General features: G+C 38.5%; 1 protein-coding gene across 1 annotated transcript; it reads right to left on the bottom strand.

Moving 5' to 3' along the window:
* Nucleotides 1-1196: 1196 nt before the first annotated feature.
* OR2T6 (olfactory receptor family 2 subfamily T member 6) lies at nucleotides 1197-2156 on the bottom strand (the record flags this gene model as incomplete). Its single annotated transcript, XM_080803266.1, has 1 exon — nucleotides 1197-2156. Exon 1 carries the CDS (start codon nucleotides 2151-2153, stop codon nucleotides 1197-1199), a length of 957 nt encoding a protein of 318 aa, XP_080659392.1. The 5' UTR covers nucleotides 2154-2156.
* Between the last annotated feature and the right edge of the window lie 24355 nt (nucleotides 2157-26511).

Here is a 26511-nt window from a genome sequence, read left to right as displayed (position 1 = left end):
ACTTGACTAAAACATCATCAAATTGACCTATAGAGGATTAGTCAGCATTTCTCCATGTGTACATGGTTCATTTTCTCCAACTCCAAATTTACCTAAAGGAAGAATGTTTTTAGTTGCTATCCAAAGAAAAGGTGTCTGGATTTTGGAAATATTTATTTGAGCCTATTTAAGTATTCCCTTTGAAATGTTTTATATTTCAGTCTCTTTTAAATATCATTCAAATGTACACTCACCTAACACTTCTATAAACTCCACCAATGGAGCATTTAAAAAATGTAATAAAAATCACTAATTCTTATGAGAACACTAAAAGTGAGCAAAGTATGTGATATTAATCAGACATTTGGTAGCATTTATATACATTAATTATAATAGGAGAAGAAATATGAGATAATGACTGGCATTGTAACCAGAGTAGAGGGTTGCCTCAGGTGGCATGCAAGGTTACTTCTATAAGATGTTTTACAGCAGCCCAAATCAGAAGAACCACATGAAAAGCAGAGCACCAACACCTTTAGGAGAGGAGAAGATATGCACAGATATGAAATCTAGCACAAAACCAGGATGAAAAGATGAGTTGAAGTATGTGCAGAAGCCCCCCTAAGACTGTCCTACAGTTAACTTTAGTGCTTTATAATACTAAAATCTCCTCTCAGGGGTAGATCTTAGGCCATTTTTTGAACTTGTGATATATGTTAAGCATACACAGTAAACCTAGAATGCCTAAATAATAGGATACATATAAGTTCCCCAGTGTATATGCAAGCTTCTAGACTCTGACTCCTCTTCATTCTGACTAAAAGCTAACTGCACTATCCTCAGGGAAGACAGTGTTTTAGGAAGAATATATGGTGTTCTCCTTTTTTACTCCAAGTAAATAAAACCTTCCATACCAGACTAACTGTAACACTTGGATATACTACTGGCTAACACTCACTGCGGAAATGTACCCATGGAGTCCAGTAACAGAGTGGGTGGACACAACGAAGGAATAAACACTGGTGGTATTTAGGCACTCTGCCATTATTCATATGTGAATGTTAAAGTTGGTTTCACATTTTTAACAAAAGTAGCTGATGCACCTTTCAACATAACTGACATTGGAAGTTGCTGAATGCATTATTCATATGACCCATTGTAAAACCCCAAATAATAGCACTTGTGTACTCCTGAGCAGATGTGGATGACTTAGACTGTCAGATTTCCCTTGACACGCAAGAAACCCCTTGACATCTTGCAAAAACCCTTTTAAAGGCCCCAGTTACATCTGTGTTCCTCAAGCTGTAGATTAGAGGATTTAACAAAGGAGTGAGAATGGTGTAAAAGGCAGAGAAGACCTTGTCTTTGATCGGTGTGTGGTAAGATCGGGGAAGCATATATGTGTATAGGGCAGCCCCATAAAATAATGTCACCACCATTATGTGTGATGAGCAGGTGGCAAAGGCCTTCTTCTTCCCTTCTGCTGACTTCATCTGGTGCACTGTGATGAGAATCCGGGCATAGGAAGCAATCACCACAGAGAAGGGAATCAGCAACATCATGACACAGCAAATGTACATGACCATTTCATAGGCAGCTTTGTCACCACAGGCCAGCCTCAGCATGGTGGGTGCTTCACAGAAGAAGTGATTGATGTTGTGGGAACTGCAGAATGGGAGACTCATGGTGATAGGAGTGAGGAGGAAGCTGTCCAAACCACCACCAAACCAAGAGCTGGCCAAGATCATCCAACAGACCCGGTGGCTCATAAGGACAGGATAGCGAAGGGGGTTGCAGATGGCCACATAGCGGTCATAAGCCATGAGTCCCAGCAGGAAAAATTCAGCCCCCACGAAGCCCATATAGAGAAAGTACTGGGCTGTACAGGCAATAAAGGAAATGGTCCTCTTGCCCACTAGATAATCGACCAACATCTTGGGCACAATAGTAGAGATGTACATCATGTCGATAAAGGAGAGGTGGCTAAGCAGGAAGTACATGGGGGTGTGGAGGTGAGGGTCTATATGGATCAGGAAGATCATGACCCCATTAGCTATCATGGCTGTGAAGAAGATTGCACAGATGATGCTGAAAAGGAAGCCCGAGGCCGCACTTTGAGTAAAGAGCCCTGTAAGGGTGAAGTCACTGGAAAAGGTTTTATTGTCTCCATCCATGGTGTTGAGTTGGACCTGGGGGCATAATGAAATAAGTGGGCGTTTACTGAAAATTCCAGTAGATGACATGAATCCTTTAAAGATGTTTTTAGAAGGATTATTAATTATATAACTGATACTAAGCATTTTGTATGTGTGTGTATGTTGTGAGGTGGATTTACAACTTTTTCTTTCTTGGATATTTCTTCTTGCTGAAGAAAATTTGAAAGTTGAGTCTCCATGGCATGAAGACGAATGAACGTTTGCCAACTGATGATTGATTTAAGGGAGTTTAGTTATTATTCCAGAACATGTGGGCCCCAGAGAGGCTTCTTCATCTGGAGTTAACTTCCGTTATTTGAAACATGGATATGACTTGAAAACAACTGAGTTAGTTGAAATAACCAAACAATTTAGTAAGATGTTTTATTGAGTTAGGGATTCTGGACCTGCCCAGACAGCAGGGGCTAGTATTTCTTGAGGTTTTGGGTACAAACGGGAGTTCCTGTGACCCCAGAGACCTTGACTAGGAATGTGCTCTGCCAGTGGCAGAGGGGGAATTTTTGTACTCTGGAACACCCAGAGGAGAACAGACTGAGGCTTCTCTCTGTGACAGAGGTCTGGGCGCAGTTCGCTTTCCTCTAAACCTCCAAAGAACAGCCAAAAGCCACCAAGAGGAGAAAAAACAAACAAACAAACAAACAAACAAACAAAAAACCCTCCAGAGAACAAAAGCTTAAAAAACTGGTTTCTTCAGAGCCCAGCCCCTTGATGGGGGTAGGAGGACTCAACTCTAGCAAAACTGCCTGAAAATCCATGGGGAAGCCCCTCCCCCAGAAAGCCAGCCAAAAAAAACAAAACAAAACAAAACAGACAAACAAACAAAAAAACCAAGAGGACAACCACCACTACTTCAGAGATACAACTTTTATTTTTAATTTGTTCCCAATATTCTGGTTCTTTTCACTTTCTTTTGATAACTTTTTAACCTATTTACCATCACAATGAGGTGTTCAGTACATCAAAATTCATAATAACTTTTTAACGTGAAATTTTTTGATACATATACCTGTGTTTTTCATTTGCTTTGTTATTTTTTATTGTTTATTTTATTTTAATTTATTTTTTAATATTCATATATAGATAAGCTTCAAGGCAAGCCCTTTTCCCCAATCAATGCTACCCCTATAGGTAAACTAGTTTTAATCCTCCTTTATCTAAGGAAAGTTGAGTCCTTTAACAAAAATATCAAAATACATCCAGGAAGAATCAAAATAAACTTCCTCGCCCAAAGAGAGAATGCATAACCATCCTCCCATCTTTTTCTTCTGTCAGTGTTTCTGTGTATTTGTTTTTGTTCTGGTAGTATATAAATCTTATACTTGGGGCTCATTTTGATGAGGTTCTTTTTATTTATTTATTTATTTATTTCTCTCTTGTCATCTACTTTTTTTTTTTAATTTTTTATTTATTTTCAGCGTAACAGTATTCATTGTTTTTTCACCACACCCAGTGCTCCATGCAATCTGTGCCCTCCCTAATACCCACCACCTGGTTCCCCCACCCTCCCACCCCGCCCCTTCAAAACCCTCAGGTTGTTTTTCAGAGTCCATAGTCTCTCATGGTTCACCTCCCCTTCCAATTTCCCTCAACTCCCTTCTCCTCTCCATCTCCCCTTGTCCTCTATATTATTTGTTATGCTCCACCAATAAGTGAAACCATATGATACTTGACTTTCTCTGTTTGACTTATTTCACTCAGCATAATCTCTTCCAGTCCCGTCCATGTTGCTACAAAAGTTGGGTATTCGTCCTTTCTGATGGAGGCATAATACTCCATAGTGTATATGGACCACATCTTCCTTATCCATTCATCCCTTGAAGGGCATCTTGGTTCTTTCCACAGTTTGGCGACCGTGGCCATTGCTGCTATAAACATTGGGGTACAGATGGCCCTTCTTTTCACTCCATCTGTATCTTTGGGGTAAATACCCAGCAGTGCAATTGCAGGGTCATAGGGAAGATCTATTTTTAATTTCCTGAGGAATCTCCACACTGTTCTCCAAAGTGGCTGCACCAGTTTGCATTCCCACCAACAGTGTAAGAGGGTTCCCCTTTCTCCACATCCTCTCCAACACACGTTGTTTCCTGTCTTGCTAATTTTGGCCATTCTAACTGGTGTAAGGTGGTATCTCAATGTGGTGTTAATTTGAATCTCCCTGATGGCTAGTGATGATGAACATTTTTTTCATGTGTCTGGTAGCCATTTGTATGTCTTCATTTGAGAAGTGTCTGTTCATATCTTCTGCCCATTTTTTAATATGATTATCTGTTTTGTGTGTGTTGAGTTTGAGGAGTTCTTTATAGATCCTGGATATCAACCTTTTATCTGTACTGTCATTTGCAAATATCTTCTCCCATTCCGTGGGTTGCCTCTTTGTTTTGATGACTGTTTCTTTTGCTGTGCAGAAGCTTTTTATCTTGATGAAGTCCCAGAAGTTCATCTTTGCCTTTGTTTCCTTCGCCTTTGGAGACATATCTTGAAAGAAGTTGCCGTGGCTGATATCAAAGAGGTTACTCCCTATGTTCTCCTCAAGGATTCTGATGGATTCCTGTCTCACGTTGAGGTCTTTTATCCATTTCGAGTTTATCTTTGTGTACGGTGTAAGAGAATGGTCGAGTTTCATTCTTCTACATATAGCTGTCCAGTTTTCCCAGCACCATTTATTGAAGAGACTGTCTTTTTTCCACTGGATATTTTTTCCTGTTTTGTCAAAGATTATTTGACCATAGAGTTGAGGGTCCATATTTGGGCTCTCTACTCTGTTCCACTGGTCCATGTGTCTGTTTTTATGCCAGTACCATGTTGTCTTGGTGATCACAGCTTTGTAGTAAAGCTTGAAATCAGGTAACGTGATGCCACCAGTTTTATTTTTGTTTTTCAACATTTCCTTAGCAATTCGGGGTCTCTTCTGATTCCATACAAATTTTAGTATTATTAGATCCTAGCAAACAGGATCCAACAGCACATTAAAAAGATTATCCACCATGACCAGGTAGGATTCATCCCTGGGTTACAAGGATGGTTCAACATTCGCAAATCAATCAATGTGATAGAACAAATCAATAAGAGAAGAGAGAAGAACCACATGATCCTCTCCATTGATGCAGAAAAAGCTTTTGACAAAATCCAGCATCCGTTCCTGATTAAAACGCTTCAAAGTATAGGGATAGAGGGAACATTCCTGAACTTCATCAAATCTATCTATGAAAAACCCACAGCAAATATCATCCTCAATGGGAAAAAGCTTGCAGCCTTCCCATTGAGATCAGGAACACGACAAGGATGCCCACTCTCACCACTCTTGTTCAACATAGTAATAGAAGTCCTAGCAACAGCAATCAGACAACAAAGAGAAATAAAAGGTATCCAGATTGGCAAGGAAGAAGTCAAACTCTCTCTCTTCGCAGATGACATGATTCTTTATATGGAAAACCCGAAAGACTCCACCTCCAAACTACTAGAACTCATACAGCAATTCAGTAATGTAGCAGGATACAAAGTCAATGTCCAGAAATCAGTGGCTTTCTTATACACTAACAATGAAAATACAGAAAGGCAAATTAGAGAATCGATTCCATTTACTATAGCACCAAAAACCATAAGATACCTCGGAATAAACCTAACCAAAGAGGTTAAAGATCTGTACTCGAGGAACTACAGAACACTCCTAAAAGAAATTGAAGAAGACACAAAAAGATGGAAGACCATTCCATGCTCTTGGATGGGAAGAATAAACATCGTTAAAATGTCTATACTGCCCAGAGCAATCTATACTTTTAATGCCATTCCAATCAAAATTCCACCAGTATTTTTCAAAGAGCTGGAGCAAATAATACTAAAATTTGTATGGAATCTTGTCATCTACTTTTATCAGTCTTTTTGTTCGTCTGTTTTTGTATATATGCTTAATAAATCTTACCTTAATAAATCTTAATAAGTGCCCATAATGAGTCGGCATCCTCTTTTATTTTTCTTTCTTTTTTTTTTCCTGTCCCTGTCTTTCTCTCTTTTTCCTTTTTTTTTTTTTCTTTTTGGTGGGGACCATTGCTTGCTCAGAAGCATTCCAGGGTGCACCTTGCCTGCACTATGGACAATACATTCAGCTACGCATACGTTCAGCCATCTCTCACCAAAATACTAGGAGGAGGAATGCCCAAGAGAGGAAAAATTCAGAGACTGGGCCCTCTCCATCAGAGCTTTTGGATATGGACATAAACAGTATGTTGGAAATGGAATTCAGGCTAACAGTTATCCAGGCAATAGCTAGGTTGGAGAAAGCCTTTGATGATAAAATGGAATTGATTAGGGCAGAAGTGAAAGCCACCGGAGATGCTGTTAACAATGCTCTCAATGAGTTCCAATCGAATCTAAATGGTCTGAAAGCTAGGGTAACTGAGACAGAAGATGAAATTTGTGATCTGGAGGACAAACTCATAGAGAGAAAGGATCAGGAGGAATCCTGGAACAAACAGCTTAGAATCCATGAAAACAGAAGTAGGGAAATAAATGATGCCATGAAATGTTCCAACATCAGAATTATTGGAAACCCTGAGGGGGAGAAGAAAGACAGAAGACTAGAAGATACAGCTGAACAAATTCTCCATGAAAAATTTCCCAGTCTGGCGAATGGAACCAATGTTCCTGTACTAGGGACAGAAAGGTTTGCCCCCAAGATCATAGAATCTAGAAAGACCTCGAGACACCTGACTGTGAAAATGATGAATCATACTTTTAGACAGGAGCTCTTGAAAGCAGCTAGGGGGAAGAGATTCCTTACATACAGAGGAAAGCCCATCAGAATAATGTCAGACCTGTCCACAGAAACCTGTCAAGCTAGAAAGGGCTGACAAGACATATTCAGGGCACAAAATGAGAAGAACATGCAGTCAAGAATACTTTATCCACCAAGACTGACATTCAAAATGGATGGAGAAATAAAGAGCTTCCAAGACTGGCAAGGTTTAAAAGAGTATTGGATCGCCAAGCGAATGCTGCAGGAATTCTTAAGGGGGGTTTTATAAAAGAAGAAAAATTTGAAGAATATCATTGAACAGAAATATGTGGAAACAATCTATAGAAACAAAGACTTCACAGGTAATATTATGTCAATAAAAATGTATCTCTCAATAATTACTCTCAATGTGAATGGCCTAAATGCGCCCATGAAATGGTACAGGGTTGCAGATTGGATAAAACGACAGGACTGATCCATATGTTGTCTATAAGAGACCCACTTTGAACCTAAGGATACATCCAGACTGAAAGTGAAGGGATGGAGAAGCATCTTTCATGCCAATGGGCCTCAAAAGAAGGCTGGGGTATCAATTCTCCCATCAGATAAATTAGATTTTAAACTAAAGACTGTAGTCAGAGATACAGAAGGACACTACATCATTCTTAAAGGGAATATCCACCAAGATGATCTAACAATTGTAAATATCTACGCCCCCAATATGGGAGCAGCCAATTACCTAAGAAAACTATTAATCAAGATAAAGAGTCATGTTGAAATGAATACATTAATAGTAGGAGATCTTAACACACCTCTCTCAGTAATAGATCATTGAAGCAGAAAATCAATAAAGAAACAAGAGCATTGAATGACACATTGGACCAGATGGGCCTCATAGATATATACAGAACATTCCATCCTAAAACAACAGAATACTCATTCTTCTCAAGTGCACGTGGAACCTTCTCCAGAATAGACCACATACTGGGTCACAAATCAGCGCTCAACTGATAGCAAAAGATTGAGATGATTCCCTGCATATTCTCAGATCACAATGCTTTGAAACTGGAGCTCAGTCACAAGGAAAAGTTCGGAAAGAACTCAAACACCTGGAAGCTAAAGACCACCTTGCTTAAGAATGCTTGGATCAACCAGGAGATCAAAGAAGAGCTTAAACAATTCATGGAAACCAATGAGAATGAAGACACTTCTCTCCGAAACCTATGGGATCCAGCAAAGGCGGTCCTAAGGGGGAAATACATAGCCATCCAAGCTTCCCTCAAAAAAATTGAAAAATCTGGAGTACACCAGCTGTCTCTACACCTTAAAGAACTGGAGAATCAACAACAAATCAAACCAACGCCACAAATAAGAAGGGAAATAATCAAGATTAGAGCAGAGATCAATGAGGTAGAAATCAGAAATACAGTAGAACGTATCAATGAAACTAGAAGCTGGTTTTGGAAAGAATCAATAAGATCGATAAACCATTGGCCACACTAATCCAAAAGAAAAGAGAGAAAGCCCAAATTAATAAAATTATGAATGAAAAGGGAGAGATCACAACTAACACCAAGGAGGTAGAAACAATCATCAGAAGTTATTATCAACAGTTATATGCCAATAAGCTAAGCAACCTAGATGAAATGGATGCATTCCTGGAAAACTATAAACTCCCAAAATTGAACCAGGAAGAGATTGACAACCTGAATATTCCAGTATCTAGTAACGAGATTGAAGCAGTGATCAAAAACCTCCCAAAAAACTAGAGCCCAGGACCTGACGGATTCCCTGTGGAATTCTATCAAACTTTCAAAGAGGAAATAACACCTATTCTCCTGAAGCTGTTTCAAAAAATTGAAGCAGAAGGAAAACTTCCAGATTCTTTTTATGAAGCCAGCATTGCCCTGATCCCCAAACCAGGCAAAAACCCTACCATAAAGGAGAATTTCAGACCAATATCCCTGATGAATATGGATGCTAAGATTCTCAACAAGATCCTAGCAAACAGGATTCAACAACACATTAAAAAGATTATCCACCATGACCAGGTGGGATTCATTCCTGGGTTACAAGGATGGTTCAACATTCGCAAATCAATCAACGTGATAGAACAAATCAAAAAGAGAAGAGAGAAGAACTACATGGTCCTCTCAAGTGATGCAGAAAAATCATTTGACAAAATCCAGCATCCGTTCCTCATTAAAATGCTTCAAAGTATAGGGATAGAGGGAACATTCCTGAACTTCATCAAATGTATCTATGAAAGACCCACAGCAAATATCATCCTCAAGGGGAAAAACCTTACAGCCTTCCCGTTGAGATCAGGAACACGACAAGGATGCCCACTCTCACCACTCTTGTTCAACATACTATTAGAAGTCCCAGCAACAGCAATCAGACAACTAAGAAAAATAAAAGGTATCCAAATTGGCAAGGAAGAAGTCAAACTCTCTCTCTTCGCAGATGACATGATTCTTTATATGGAAAACCCGCAAGACTCCACCCCCAAACTACTAGAACTCATACAGCAATTCAGTAACGTGGCAGGATACAAAGTCAATGTCCAGAAATCAGTGGCTTTCTTATACATCAACAATGAAAATACAGAAAGCCAAATTAGAGAATCGATTCCATTTACTATAGCACCAAACACCATAAGAAACCTCGGAATAAACCTAACCAAAGAGCTTAAAGATCTGTACTCGAGGAACTACAGAACACTCATGAAAGAAATTGAAGAAGACACAAAAAGATGGAAGACCATTCCATGCTCTTGGATCGGAAGAATAAACATTGTGAAAATGTCTATACTGCCCAGACCAATCTATACTTTTAATGCCATTCCGATCAAAATCCTACCGGTATTTTTCAAAGAGCTGGAGCAAATAATCCTACAATTTGTATGGAATCAGAAGAGACCCCGAATTGCTAAGGAAATGTTGAAAAACAAAAATAAAACTGGCAGCATCACGTTTACCTGATTTCAAGCATTACTACAAAGCTGTGATCACCAAGACAGCATGGTCCTGGCATGACAACAGACTCATAGACCAGTGGAACAGAGTAGAGAGCCCAGATATGGACCCTCAAACTCTATGGTCAAATAATCTTCGACAAAACAGGAAAAAATATCCAGTGGAGAAAAGACAGTCTCTTCAATAAATGGTGCTGGGAAAACTGGACAGCTCTATGTAGAAGAATGACACTCGACCATTCTCTTATACCGTACACAAAGATAAACTTAAAATGGATAAAAAAACTCAACGTGAGACAGGAATCCATCAGAATCCTAGAAGAGAACAGAGGCAGTATCCTCTTTGATATTAGCCACAGCAACTTCTTTCAAGATATGTCTCCAAAGACAAAGGAAACAAAAGCGAAAATGAGGTTTTGGGACTTCATCAAGATCAAAAGCTTCTGCACAGCAAAGGAAACAGTCAACAAAACAAAGAGGCAACCCACGGAATGGGAGAAGATATTTGCAAATGACAGTGCAGACAAAAGGTTGATATGTAGGATCTGTAAAGAACTTCTCAATTCAACACACACAAAACAGATAATCATATCAAAAAATGGGCAGAAGACAAAAACCCTCCCTAATGGAACCATTGAGGAAAAATGTATTTTGGTTTTGTTCATTTCATCTTGTCTGTGTTTCATTATTGATGGAGATGGTTGTTTCATTCTTTAATTATTGTTTTGTTTTATTCTTTGTATTTGAAATACCTTTAATTTATTTAATATCCATTGTTTAGAGCTCTGTCATTTCTCCAGTACCTGTTAGTTATTAGTATTTATGTGTATCAGGAGTGTGTTTAGTGTTCTTTTATTTGCAGTAAACTGATCTCCAAAGATTTCCTTTTGAAAACGATTTTTCCCTCCTCAATTTTTACATTCCTTCCTGTTTTACTAAATACTAAGTGTTCTTTGATAATTTTGGTGCTCGCATGTTTTGGGGACAAAAGTGAAATTAAGTCTGTCATGACACCAGAACGTTTTCTTTGTTTTCAACTCACAGATCAAATGTGCCTTAATAAATTGTTATTTGTTTCTTTTCATTTAGATTTCAGTCAGTTATAGACTTGCCATTTTAATGCACATCATTGGAGATCTGTTCATTTGTAAATGGTCTGTTTCTCATTTGGGAAAATAAACCTGTGAACAGTATTTTTCTACTGTACTTTTCAGGAACATTTTGTCTCATTACTCCTGTTTTAGCTAAAGAATTGTATTACATTTGGAGAGTAAAAAACTGAAACACTGAAAATAAATGAGCAGAAGATACGAACAGACACTTCTCTAATGAAGACATACAAATGACTATCAGACACATGAAAAAATGTTCATCATCACTAACCATTAGGGAAATTCAAATTAAAACCATATTGAGATACCACCTTACACCAGTTAGAATGGCCAAAATTAGCAAGACAGGAAACAACGTGTGTTGGAGAGGATGTGGAGAAAGGGGAACCCTCTTCCACTCTTGGTGGAAATGCAAGTTGGTGCAGCCACTTTGGAAAACAGAGTGGTGATTCCTCAAGAAATTAAATATAGAGCTTCCCTATGACCCTGCAATTGCACTACTGGGTATTTACCCCAAAGATACACATGTAGTGAAAAGAAGGGCCATCTGTACCCCAACGTTTATAGCAGAAATGGCCACAGTCGCCAAACTGTGGAAAGAACCAAGATTCCCTTCAATGGACGAATGGATAAGGAAGATGTGGTCCATATACACTTCCATCAAAAAGGATGAATACCCAACTTTTGTAGCAACATGGACGGGACTGGAAGAGATTCTGCTGCTTGAAATAAGTCAAGCAGAGAGAGTCAATTATCATATGGTTTCACTTATTTGTGGAGCATAAGAAATAACATGGAGGATATGGGGAGATGGAGAGGAGAAGGGAATTGAGGGAAATTGGAAGGGGAGCTGAACCATGAGAGACTATGGACTCTGAAAAACAACCTGAGGGTTTTGAAGGAGCTGGGGGTTTGAGGTTGGGGGAACCCGGTGGTGGGTATTAGGGAGGGCACAGATTGCATGGAGCACTGGGTGTGGTGAAAAAAACAATGAATACTGTTACGCTGAAAAATAAAAAGAGAGAGAGACTCTTAATCTTAGGATACAAACTGAGGGTTCCTGAAGTGGAGGGGGGAGGGCGAGATGGGGTAGCTGGCCGATGGACATTGGCCATGGTCGCCAAACTGTGGAAAGAGCCAAGATGCCCTTCAACAGATGAATGGATAAAGAAGATATGGTCCATATGTTCTATGGATTATTATGCCCCCATCAGAAAAGATGAATACCCAACTTTTGTAGCAACATGGATGGGACTGGAAGAGATTATTCTGAGTGAAATAAGTCAAGCAGAGAGAGTCAATTATCATATGGTTTCACTTATTTGTGGAGCATAACAAATAACAAGGAGGACATGGAGAGTTGGGGAGGAGAAGTGATTTGGGGGAATTTAGAGGGAGAGATGATCATGAGAAACTGTGGACTCTGAAAATCAATCTGAGGTTATAGAAGGGGCAGGGTTTTGGAGGCTGGGTGAGCCTGGTGGTGAGTACTATGGAGGGCACATATTGCATGGAGCACTGGATGTGGTACATAAACAATGAATTTTGGTACACTGAAAAGAAATTAAAAAAATAAAAGTTTTAGGCATGGTATCCAAATAAAGTACATGAAGGACTACATTGATTAAAGTGGAGCAGGATATCCTGCAATGTCTCAGAGAGTATAAAGTCATCCACCCTACTGGTAGTATATTTGAATATTTATATAGAATGAAAATAAGAGAATCATCTCCCAAAATTCTTCTCTAGTCTTGCCATTCTTCAAAGGCCAAACATAATTTTTGAATTAATTGGCAAATAATTTTGCCCATTGCATGCACTGAGCTATTGTACCACGGAAAGAGGCAGGTGATGCAGTCATATGTGCATGGAATCAGCAGGCAGTATCTTCGTCCAGGAATACCAGTTGGAGTAAGGGGTCTTTATGGTGACGGTTCCACTATCCTTATTAAAGATTATCACAGAAACCCTATGTACTGCTGTATTGATTAAATATCATATTATATGCAGAAGACCACAGTTAAATACATTTGCTAATCTGGTATAAGCTATTCTGGTAGTAAGATAATTCTGGTGTTATTAATATTCACAATTTGTTGCTGTGGGTAATATTTCATTTCTTAGCTGTGTATCTTACAGGCACAATGCACGGAACACTTCATGAGAAGCCCATATTACCCACTCCTCCCATGCACTGTCTTCCAAATTACTTGAAATGATAGACTTTCAGAACATTCTTCTTGATCACACTAATGGTTGTCATTTGAGGGAATTCTCAGCAAGAGGTTGGGACTTGTGCAAACTAGGTTCTTGAAAAACTCATTCAAGAAAGATTATCATTTGTAAATTTCACTTTCAGACTAATTACTGAGGAATAAGACACTAGGTAATAGTTAGTATTGCATGAACTAAAATTATAAAGATCATCTGAGGGTGTCTACAACCTTCCGATATAGCCTGGCTCAAATTTCTTTCTTTGTTTCTTTTTATTTAATTTTACTGAGTTTTTTTTTTAATTCCAGTTAGTTAATATATTTTGAAGCTGAAAAAATAATTCCTTCTCAACAATGTTGAAAACTAAAAAGATGGACACTAGTCCATACTTCTTTAAGAAAGGTCTGTCCAGTTTTGCCCACCAAATTAAAGGAGGCCTGTAAGTAATGATCCACACAGCCAAATGTCTGGCTGCCTCTCTCTGAGTCATCTACTCTGGGATAGATTCTGCTTTCCCATCCTCATCCCCACAATCCAGAAGTAATTTTATCATGCAATTATTCAGAAGAGGAGCAGAATTTTGCAAAAATACCAACAAGGGAGGTGCTTAGAGGACTAATCTTAATACAGTGAATTGGAGAACTGACTTAGGAAAACGGGAAACATGCGCACTCAATGGAAACTACAAGTAAGCTAACTAGAAACTAATATTTTTTCTAACTTTTTCCTAAACTTTCAATAAAAACTAAAACATAATTGTCCAGTTTTCTTGTCAATTTTAGAAAGACTGAATGGATTGCGTGTTGAGGAGTGGGGAGGAGATGGTTGCTTATATGGCTTCTGTCTGTCCACAGTGGGGATCCTGTTAAAAGGGGTACCAGCACATTTACGAAGTTCCCAATGATGAGCACTCATAGCTAAAGGAGCTCATAGCAAAGCCAAGGAGACCAAGGAAAGCTAGGGAGTTTCAAGGAGATGAGAAACACCATAGATTAATTCACCATTCCCTGAAAGGGAAAGAGAAAGTTATCCAGGACAACTAAAACTATAGTACCAGGACAAGAAATTATAAGAGAGTCAGGGAAGAACAGTGCTGATTATATGAAATTGTATCACAACTGTGGGGAAAAAATTTGAACAGCTCCCTGGAAACATACAAGGACAGAGATTAAATGATAAGAAACAAGGTAATAGATATGGATAATGGCAATACAAAATTAAAATATAAATAATCAGTGGCTTTGAAAGGAGTGTTTCCACAATATAAGAGAATTATTGACAAGTTGAAAAGACGAAAACTGTTGGGAAAGGAACAAATGGACTGTATTAACGTTCTCTGTAATAAAATGATACATACACTTATGTATGTCCTGGTAAATTATCTGAGGTGAAAGCAAAATGAAAAGGGAAGGAGAAGAGGAAGAAAGAGAAAAGGAGAAAAGGAAGGAAAGAAGAAAGAGAAAAAAGAAGCAAGGAAGAGAAATAGAGGAAAGAAAAGCAGGAAGTAAAGAAGTAATTATATATATATATATATATATATATATATATATATATATATATATATACAGAGAGAGAGAAGCAAACAGACAGAATAAAAGAAAGGATAAAAACAGTCACTTACAACAAAATAAAATTCAGACTGGCCACAAATGTCTTTTTGATAATTATAAAAGCCAAATAAAAGGGAAGACATGTCCAAAGACATGTGATTTTGGTTAAAAGTTGAGTGTTCCAGAGCCAGAGTTTCCTGGGTCTGGTTCTTTCTTCAGTATCCAGATGTGTGACTACTGGCAAATTACATAACTTCCTTTTGCCTTAGCTTTCCAATCCACTCTGTAATGCCAGAAATGACACAGGTATCCAGTACTACACCAGCTAATAAATATAAATTTCTTTGACCACACAGACAATGCACTAAGTGTATAAAAAGGATTATTTTCAATATTATTAGGTATATATGAGTTATCATTACTATACAAATAACCCAAGAAGATATTCTGAGATATGTTGTGGGGAATAAATGCTAAGATAGATCCAGATATTTCTGCAGATGAAACAAGATTGAGAAGTAGGAATAAAGCAAAAACTGTATAATGCTACTAACAGTGACCACTGAAGTCAGTTTAGGTACATTTGTTTTAAAAGACTGTAAATGTGGGGCGCCTGGGTGGCTCAGTGGGTTAAGCCTCTGCCTTCGGCTCAGGTCATGATCTCAGAGTCCTGGGATCGAGCCCCGCATCGGGCTCTCTGCTCAGCAGGGAGCCTGCTTCCCCCTTCTCTCTGCCTGCTTCTCTGCCTACTTGTGATCTCTCTCCCTCTGTCAAATAAAATAAATAAAAAAAAAATAAATAAAAAAAAAATAAAAGACTGTAAATGTGATTGCAAAATTGCATATAATTAAAAATAACTCCTAGCAACAATGATCTATTTATCTATATGAAGGTCTGAAAATTGAATGTAAATTATCTACATAAAAATGGATTTCAGAAAGAAAGATTTCAAAGATAACACAATGTCAATAAAAACGTATCTCTCAATAATCACTCTCAATGTGAATGACTTAAATGCGCCCATGAAACGACACAGGGTTGCAGATTGGATAAAACGACAGGACCCATCCATATGTTGTCTACAAGAGACCCATTTTGAACCTAAGAGACTGAAAGTGAAGGGATGGAGAAGCATCTTTCATGCCAGTGGGCCTCAAAAGAAGGCTAGGGATTCAATTCTACCATCAGATAAATTAGATTTTAAACTAAAGACTGTAGTCAGAGATACAGAAGGACACTATATCATTCTTAAAGGGAATATCCACCATGATGAATTAACAATTGTAAATATCTACGCCCCTAATATGGGAGCAGCCAATTACATAAGAAAACTATTAATCAAGATAAAGAGTCATATTGATATGAATACATTAATAGTAGGAGATCCTAACACACCTCTCTCAGTAACAGACAGATCATCGAAGCAGAAAATCAATAAAGAAACAAGAGCATTGAATGACACATTGGACCAGATGGGCCTCATAGATATATACAGAACATTCCATCCTAAAACAACAGAATACTCATTCTTCTCAAGTGCACGTGGAACCTTCTCCAGAATAGACCACATACTGGGTCACAAATCAGGGCTCAACCGTTACCAAAAGACTGAGATGATTCCCTGCATATTCTCAGATCACAATGCTTTGAAACTGGAGCTCAGTCACAAGGAAAAGTTCGGAAAGAACTCAAACACCTGGAAGCTAAAGACCACCTTGCTTAAGAATGCTTGGATCAACCAGGAGATCAAAGAAGAGCTTAAACAATTCATGGAAACCAATGAGAATGAAGACACTTCTCTCCGAAACCTATGGGATCCAGCAAAGGCGGTCCTAAGGGGGAAATATACAGCTATCCAAGCCTCCCTCAAAAAAATTAAAAATCCAGAATACACCAGCTGTCTCTACACCTTAAAGAACTGGAGAATCAACAACAAATCAAACCAACCCCACAAATAAGAAGGGAAATAATCAAGATTAGAGCAGAGATCAACGAGGTAGAAACCAGAGATATAGTAGAACGTATCGATGAAACTAGAAGCTGGTTTTTGGAAAGAATCAATAAGATCGATAAACCATTGGCCACACTAATCCAAAAGAAAAGAGAGAAAGCCCAAATTAATAAAATTATGAATGAAAAGGGAGAGATCACAACTAACACCAAGGAGGTAGAAACAATCATCAGAAGTTTTTATCAACAGTTATATGCCAATAAGCTAAGCAACCTAGATGAAATGGATGCATTCCTGGAAAACTATAAACTCCCAAAATTGAACCAGGAAGAGATTGACAACCTGAATAGTCTGATATCTAGTAAGGAGATTGAAGCAGTGATCACAAACCTCCCAAAAAACTAGAGCCCAGGACCTGACGGATTCCCTGGGGAATTCTAACAAAATTTCAAAGAAGAAATAACACCTATTCTCCTGAAGCTGTTTCAAAAAATTGAAGCAGAAGGAAAACTTACAGATTCTTTTTATGAAGCCAGCATTGCCCTGATCCCCAAACCAGGCAAAAACCCTACCATAAAGGAGAATTTCAGACCAATATCCCTGATGAATATGGATGCTAAGATTCTCAACAAGACCCTAGCAAACAGGATCCAACAGCACATTAAAAAGATTATCCACCATGACCAGGTAGGATTCATCCCTGGGTTGCAAGGATGGTTCAACATTCGCAAATCAATCAACATGATAGAACAAATCAAAAAGAGAAGAGAGAAGAACCACATGGTCCTCTCAAGTGATGCAGAAAAAACATTTGATTAAAACGCTTCAAAGTATAGGGATAGAGGGAACATTCCTGAACTTCATCAAATCTATCTATGAAAGACCCACAGCAAATATCATCCTCAAGGGGAAAAACCTTACACCCTTCCCGTTGAGATCAGGAACACGACAAGGATGCCCACTCTCACCACTCTTGTTCAACATAGTATTAGAAGTCCTAGCAACAGCAATCAGACAACTAAGAGAAATAAAAGTATCCAAATTGGCAAGGAAGAAGTCAAACTCTCTCTTCGCAGATGACATGATTCTTTATATGGAAAACCCGCAAGACTCCACCCCCAAACTTCTAGAACTCATACAGCAATTCAGTAACGTGGCAGGATACAAAGTCAATGTCCAGAAATCAGTGGCTTTCTTATACATCAACAATGAAAATACAGAAAGGCAAATTAGAGAATCGATTCCATTTACTATAGCACCAAGAACCATAAGATACCTCAGAATAAACCTAACCAAAGAGGTTAAGGATATGTACTCGTGGAATTACAGAACACTCATGAAAGAAATTGAAGAAGACACAAAAAGATGGAAGACCATTCCATGCTCTTGGATCGGAAGAATAAACATTGTCAAAATGTCTGTACTGCCTAGAGCAATCTATACTTTTAATGCCATTCCGATCAAAATCCCACGGTATTTTTCAAAGAGCTGGAGCAAATAATCCTAAAATTTGGATGGAATCAGAAGAGACCCCGAATTGCTAAGGAAATGTTGAAAAACCAAAATAAAACTGGCGGCATCACGTTTACCTGATTTCAAGCTTTACTACAAAGTTGTGATCACCAAGACAGTATTGTACTGGTATGAAAACAGACACATCGACCAGTGGAACAGAGTAGAGAGACCAGATGTGGACCCTCAAACTCTATGGTCAAATAATCCTCGACAAAACAAGAAAAAATATCCAGTGGAAAAAAGACAGTCTCTTCAATAAATGGTGCTGGGAAAACTGGACAGCTCTATGTAGAAGAATGACACTCGACCATTCTCTTATACCGTACACAAAGATAAACTTGAAATGGATAAAAGACCTCAACATGAGACAGGAATCCATCAGAATCCTAGACGAGAACAGAGGCAGTAACCTCTTTGATATTAGCCACAACAACTTCTTTCAAGATATGTCTCCAAAGGCAAAGGAAACAAAAGCAAAAAGGAACTTTTGGAACTTCATTGAGATCAAAAGCTTCTGCACGGCAAAGGGAACAGTCAACAAAACAAAGAGGCAACCCACGGAATGGGAGACGATATTTGCAAATGACAGTACAGACAAAAGTTGATATCCAGGATCTATAAAGAACTCCTCCTACTCAACACACACAAAACAGACAATCATATTAAGAAATGGACAGAAGATATGAACAGACACTTCTCCAATGATGACATGCAAATGGCTATCAGACTCGTGAAAAAATGTTCATCATCACTGGCCATCAGGGGATTCATATTAAAACCACATTGAGATACCACCTTACAGCAGGTAGAATGGTCAAAATCAGCGAGACAGGAAACAACGTGTGTTGGAGAGGATGTGGAGAAGGGGGAACCCTCTTACACTGTTGGTGGGAATGCAAGTTGGTGCAGCCACTTTGGAGAAGAGTGTGGCGATTCCTCAAGAAATTAAAAATAGGGCTTCCCTATGACCCTGCAATTGCACTACTGGATATTTACCCCAAAGATACAGATATAGTGAAGAGAAGGGCTATCTGTACCCCAATGTTCATAGCAGCCATGGCCACGGTCGCCAAACTGTGGAAAGAAGCAAGATGCCCTTCAACGGATGAATGGATAAGGAAGATATGGTCCATATACACTATGGAGTATTATGCCTCCATCAGAAAGGACGAATACCCAAGTTTTGTAGCAACTTGGACGGGACTGGAAGAGATTATGCTGAGTGAAATAAGTCAAAGTGAGAGTCAAGTATCATATGGTTTCTCTTATTTGTGGAGCATCACAAATAATATGGAGGACAAGGGTAGATGGAGAGGAGAAGGGAGTTGAGGGAAATTGGAAGGGGAGGTGGACCATGAAAGACTATGGGCTCTGAAAAACAACCTGAGGGTTTTGAAGGAGCGGGGTGTGAGAGGTTGGGGGAACCAGATGGTGGGTATTAGGGAGGGCACGGATTGCATGGAGCCCTGGGTGTGGTGAAAAAACAATGAATACTGTTACGCTGAAAAGAAATAAATAATTTAAAAAAATGGATTTCATTTACATTGAATGAAAAATTTAGGGAAAACCAGAAAGTATCCTGCATTAATTCATTTTTTATTCATTCAACTATGTATTGTGATACATTGGTTTAAGAGCTGAAGATATGTTGACAGTGTTCTCTCTCAGAACAAATATCCTAGTGGAAGCAACCAGTGATAAATGAATATACAAGTACCAAAAGTCTATCATTTTTCTTTTAATTAGTGAATCAGGAAAGAGATTTTTTTTAAAACTCATGACTCAAAAAGAAAATTATAAGGAAAAGAGTGATAATCAGTGTTATTATTAGAATGAGCCAGAAGAATGTGTGTGTGTGTGTTTGTGTGTGTGTGTACATTCTAAAACACTGAAAAACATGAAAGAAAAATATAGTATATAGAGCAGGAGGTAAAAAGAAGACATATAGTGAGATTAGATAGAAAACAATTATGTTAGTTTGCAACAATGTAATAGATAAAACCCCTCCTTTTAAAGTGTAGGTTCACTTTAAGAAAGCAAATTAGAAGAGGTACAAAAATGGAAAATAGAGACTTAAACGATGTACAAGAGTGAGTGACTTACGTGTGTATGGAATATAATTTAAACCAAGAAACAGACTCTTAACTATAGAGAACCAGAGGGGAGGTGATGGGTATTAATGAGGACACTTGTGAGGAACACGGGGTGTTTGTGAAAGTGTTGAATCAGTAAATTGTACACCTGAAACTAATAATACACTGTATGCTAACTAACTAGAATTTAAATAAAAACTTAAAAAAGTAAAGTGATTCTATTATAAAGGAAAACCCAATAAATAAAATTACAGGCACATTATTCATTAAAATATCAGAGAACCTGAAAGAAAAAACACCACTGCCCTATAATTATAACAACTCTCACTTCTAGATTAAAATCCCCCAAGTTAATATTAGCCATAAAACACAGCAGTGCATTAATAATAACATATTTGGAAATCTGTTCATATAAACCCACTACCTCTCAACACTCTGTAAAGCTCTGCATTGTTTGTGAGCTAAAGATCATAGTCCTAGATGTGGGTTTTATGGCTCTCAGTAGCCTGAATATTCATTCTCTGTTCTCTGGTGCTCCATCAATTTCTAGCATTTGTCTCCTTGCAAATAACCAGGCATGGAAGCTCCTCCTGCCTGGATCATAATTCCCTCTTCCTCCAGGTTCTGTAGCCTCAGGTCTCAGCTCACATAACTTTCCACATGGATGCTCTCTGGTGTCATTAATAGCATTGAATGCCCTCATTATATGTTAGCATGTTTGTTGATAATGTCAACAAAAATATCAACAAAATATTGGCACATAATATCAACAAAATGATGAAATAGCTGGTAATGCATTAAATTTGGAGAAAAGTGTGAAACTAATAAAATTCATTCCTAAGCATAATAACCTATATCTAGTTTGGCAATTTTAGTACTGAGATAGGAAAGAATAAGCCCAAGGGAAGAAAACTGACTCAGGATAGGCAAACCTGGCGCCTATGTAGAACTGAATGGCACTTGACGAATCAGGAAGACACTGTACTAGAGCATCCTAGAATCTGGTTTATTTTACTTACTGTATATTATAAAATTTATATTTAATCCTCTTTCAAATAAAATGGACTAGACCCTGATGGTTATCAGAGTTCCGTAAAGACACCTTCAATCTTTCCTTCATGCCCTCAAACTTCAGACCAGGGGAACAGCTTCCGCTTCCCACATGGTAGTTTTTCAACTTGTTTCACAACTTATAGCAGTCTCCCTGGGGGTTTTATTTTCTGTTCCTGTCTTTCCAACTACAATGTGACTTGAGGGTAGAGGTATCCTCTGAATAACCTTTATATTTACAGCCATTAGAACAGTCTTGCATATAATAGATGGTCTAAATATCAATAGATTACTCCTGGAATTTAATGACTCCTATACTCAATGTTTTCCCATTTCAAATGTATACATGAGGGGACAAAAGATGTAAATATCTGCTTTTGATATCCCCTGTAAAGTCATACTGTACTAAAAGGCTAACTTGAAAGGCCTCTTGAATCAGAACAAAATGGAGTCTCTGGGGGAAAAAAAAGAGAAAGAGAGAGCTAATTGACATCAATCAGAGAGGTGATGGTGTCAGTCATTTGTTCCCTTCTAACCACATAAGGTGCCTCATCTCTGTACTTTTAACACAGCCTAACAACATCTGACCAAGCCATTAACAAAGAGCACTTCCATCTTTTGGACACTGCTTCTTTATGTGTCCAACATGGGCCACAAATTCAATAAACAAAATCAGTTCATGAAATAGTTATTAGCGTTATCATAACTATTTACCATTTGTTCATCTGTAGCCCAATTACTTGTGCAAGACAGTGATATTTATTTTAAACAAGTGAGTTGATATTTTGTAGTTGAAGCAACAGAAAACTTTCAGAATTCTCTCAATGTTTCTATGATTATTATTATACTATACTTATATGCCTATATTATACTAAATCTATATACTGTTCTATATCCATATCTATTAGTATACCCAACTTCTGCCCCCATTTTATTATAAGTATTTAATTTTTACCTGGGAAAGCTATCTTTATGTGCAATAAATGAATAATATGACAGTATTCAAAAATAACTTAATAATAACACATGTTTTTAGATTTGACAACTAGATGTTAGTCTACAGTTTGAGCATTATCAATTCTCTAAATTATTTGCCTCTGGACTCTTGGGTTGTGCTTCATTGATTTCCAATCCTCTCTTCTTAGGTAAAATATCCTAATTCTTTACACCTCCACCAAAATTTCTCCTTTCCAAACCTATTCAATTTAATCATGTAATCTTACCTAAGTCCCCATGCTTTAAACTTATATCAAATTTGTGAGAAATGGACACACACAAAACATCTGAATTATCTCAAATCATTGACCTTTCTTATCCATTCTCCTCCCCCAGCCTACCCTGCCCCCCACGTACATTATTTAAGAGTGCCAAATGGTTTTCTTACCTTGAGAATGGAGGTGAAGAAGTTGATGATAGTGGATCACCTTTAAGTATAATATACCTAGAAAAAGGTGTATAGGGGCGCCTGGGTGGCTCAGTAGGTTAAAGCCTCTGCCTTCGGCTCAGGTCATGATCCCAGGGTCCTGGGATCGAGCCCCACATCAGGCTCTCTGCTCAGTGGGGAGCCTGCCTCCTCCTCTCTCTCTGCCTGCCTTTCTGCCTACTTGTGATCTCTGTCTGTCAAATAAATAAATAAAAATCTTTAAAAAAAAGAAAGAAAAAGGTGTATAAGTCAAAGGCAAAACTAGTTTTGGACAATGTTGCAAGAGTTAAGACCTTAGAAACTTAGCAAATAAAATGGAACTTCCTTGGTTTCCTTGCCTTCTATCTCATAAAGGCCTCTTTCCTTCCTTGAAGAGATGGCAGGAGATCCAGATTGAAAGACACAAAGCATCAAAAAGGAGATTGTTAGAAGTATTAAAAGATGATACCCTTAACTAGAGCCATGGGTTTCACACATCACTGTCACAAAAACTTTGGGACACATAACACCAGGGAACCAAAGAGAGTTTAAATAACCTAGACAGTGTCATCATAACCATTCTGAGTTATCTCATGGAGACATCTCCTTCTCAGAATCCAAAAGAGTATCAATTAAACTGTTCTGGTAGGTACCGAACACTTCACTCAAATGTCTAAATTACAACCAAATATTCCAAAGCTAAGATGATTAGGCTGAATTCTCTCATTTTTTTTCATTATTAATAGCTTGAGAAAAACTGTTTTCTGGATGTTTCATCACCAGACACTTATGTCTTTTGTTCTCTAGAGAGCAAATTAGTAACATTGGGAAGATTGCCAAAGGAAGAAAAAATAAGTTTTTCCTGTGGTCATTTAATTTCTCATTTCAAGAATATTGTTAGTTTTAATCCTGTCATTATTCTCTTTCATTAATCTACTTACCACATTAACTAAATGCCACCAAGACAAGACATACAATTACCAATTTAATAAAAACATTGGGGAATTTGATAAGAAAATATGTTTTTGTTTAACCTGTTATCAGTGTAATTGGTATAAAAATCCAGCTTATGAACGTGATTATTATGAAACCTTCTTTAACATACAGTTAGAAAAAAAAAGTTGATGAAAATGCTTTATTCCAGATTGGGAGTTATTAATCCATAAGCAGGCCACCCTTGTTTGGAAAAATGAGACATTACTTTCCTCTTTTAAAGCAACAATTCACTTTTAAACTTCAAAAAACATGGAAAATACTTCATCACTTATTACAAAAAAAAAGCAGAAGTGTTCCAATTCAATCTGAAAACTTTGACATGCTCAATTTATCTCTGTGTACATCAGATTCTGAGGTCTCCAATGAATACTTCCTGTGATTACTTACAATAGAAGTGAGTGAAAGTAAATAAAAATATTAACACCACATGTCCTTCCACCAACTAAAGAACAAGTGTTACATTTACGTGTATATAATTATTAATGGATCAAAATTAAATAACTAGATCATGTTATTAAGCATATTTACTTCACACTTTCACATCATAATGTACTATGACCAGTTTCACCATTGTGCAATCTGATTCTAATCATTTCATGGTAAGTTGATATAAAGAAAAACAATTTTAACTTCTTTTTTATGTTAGTTTTATTTGGGGCCATTATGTACAGCTGTGCAATGGATAAATTTGTATAGAAATATTCCAGTGCAGCTCTACTTCATCAGAATAATTATTAAGAAGTGGGCTTGCTACATCAAGGGACAAAAATCCGTATTGCCAAATAATCTACATGATGAAATTTGTTAAAGATTTTATTTTTTTATTTGAAAGAGAGAGAGAGAGAGACAGCGTGAGGAGGTGGATATCAAAGGGGGAGGGAGAAGTAGACTCCCCACTGAGCAGGGAACCCAACAAAATACTTGATCTCAGGATCTTGAGATCATGACAGAGGGTTAACCAACTGAGCCCCCCAGGTGCCCTTTAAGATGGATTCTTTAACACTCTGAGTAGCAACGTAAGACAGTGTATCTATTTCACCACCCCTGTGAGTGTCTTCTGATATGTATGCATGTATATATCCATGTACATGTGCTTTTATCTTAAGATGCTTGTAAAAAAAACTAAAAAAGTTTTATGGACTCCACCACCAGTATCGCTCTAATCACCACAATCTGAATTTCCACTTGTTTCTTTTGTGTGTGTGTGTGAAGGTGTGTGTGTGTGTGTGTGTGTTTGTGAGTAATTAGAATGAAGACCATAGTTAAGATGATTGAGATATGATATGAGAGTATCACAGGTTTTAAGATTTTTTTATTTATTTTATTTGAGAGAGAGAGAAAGAGAGAGAGAGAGAATGGGGGGAGAGGCAAGAGGGAGATAATCTCAAGCAGACTTCATGCTGAGGATAGAGGCAGATGTGGGACTCTCTCATGACCCTGAGATCATGTCCAAGTGGAAAAGTCAAACGTAGGATGCTTAACTAACTGAGCCACCCAGGTGCCACACAGGTTTTCTTGATTATACTACATTTCAAATATAAAACTTGTTAACTGGCATTTCCTGATATACTCTGTTTCTCTCTGGGGAATTAAACTATGGATTCTTAGATGAACACTTCCTGTGACCATGGAAAATAAATAAGTAAATATCAACTGTATACTGTATAATGAAATATCACCATTTTATATGAAGAAAATGAGGTTACTTACTTGAATAGACAAAATTGATTCATTCAACTAATTAATTTAAGTGCTTGCTATGTATTAAGTACTATATCAGAAATGATTGACACACTAGTAATCAACATAGAAGCTCTCAGACAGAGAGGAGACAAGATGGCGGGGAAGTAGGAGGAGGCACCATTTTAACCTGTACCTTAAAGTGAGCTGATTACCTACTAAAGAACTCCGATCACCCATGAAATCAGCATGAGATCAGAATTATACACGTCTGGATCTCTACAGGGGCAGAAGACGCCAGTGGGCAGGTAAAGCAGAGTGGGAAGGTTGGACTGATATCAGAAGATAAACAAAAGGGGGAGGGAGCCACCAGAGGCGACCGATTGGAAAGGAATACCCCAATACGAGAGTGCCCTGCATCTGGGGACCAGCATTAACTTGGAGTCTGGTTGAAAGCACTCAAAAAGAGCAAAGGATCACGGGGGGAAATTGTGGAAATTGGGGCGTCTAGGGACAGGGGCTTAAGTCCCCGGACCCAGGACAGCCTCCCCGGGCGCTGAGCCAGAGAGAGTGTGGTAGAGAAACCAGGTCTTGGTCCCTGAGCCACCAGTGCTCCCGAGAATGCATGGAGTCCGGCTCCTGAGAGGGGCTGGGAGCCACGGCAGACAGCAGAACACACACCTTGCTATCAGCCTGAGATGCACGCGCCCGACACCCTCCCCGAGAGAGGTGCACGAAGGCCCAGCCTGGTGCTCTGGGACCCACGTCAGGCTAGAGCCAGAGACGCCCACGCCCCACACCCTCCCCTGGGAGATGTGCATGCAAGCCCGGTGCTCTTAGACCTGGAAAGACCAGGCAGTCCCAGCCCCGGCCAGCGGGAAAACCTCAGTTTGCGATCGCTGCTTGGAACCTCTCTGGCGGTCTGGAGCTGCCCAGACAGCCGCCTTTGCAGTGGTTTTGCATACAAGCAGGAGATCCTGCGTCCCCAGGGACCGCAACTAGGAACCTGCTCTGCCAGCGGCCAAGGGGGAATTTATATGGGCT

Source organism: Martes martes, assembly GCF_963455335.1.
Source record: "Martes martes genome assembly, chromosome: 5".
Classification (NCBI taxonomy): Eukaryota; Metazoa; Chordata; class Mammalia; order Carnivora; family Mustelidae; genus Martes; species Martes martes.
The sequence above is the reverse complement of the archived record's forward strand: the minus strand, read 5'-3'. Positions and strand labels throughout refer to the sequence as shown.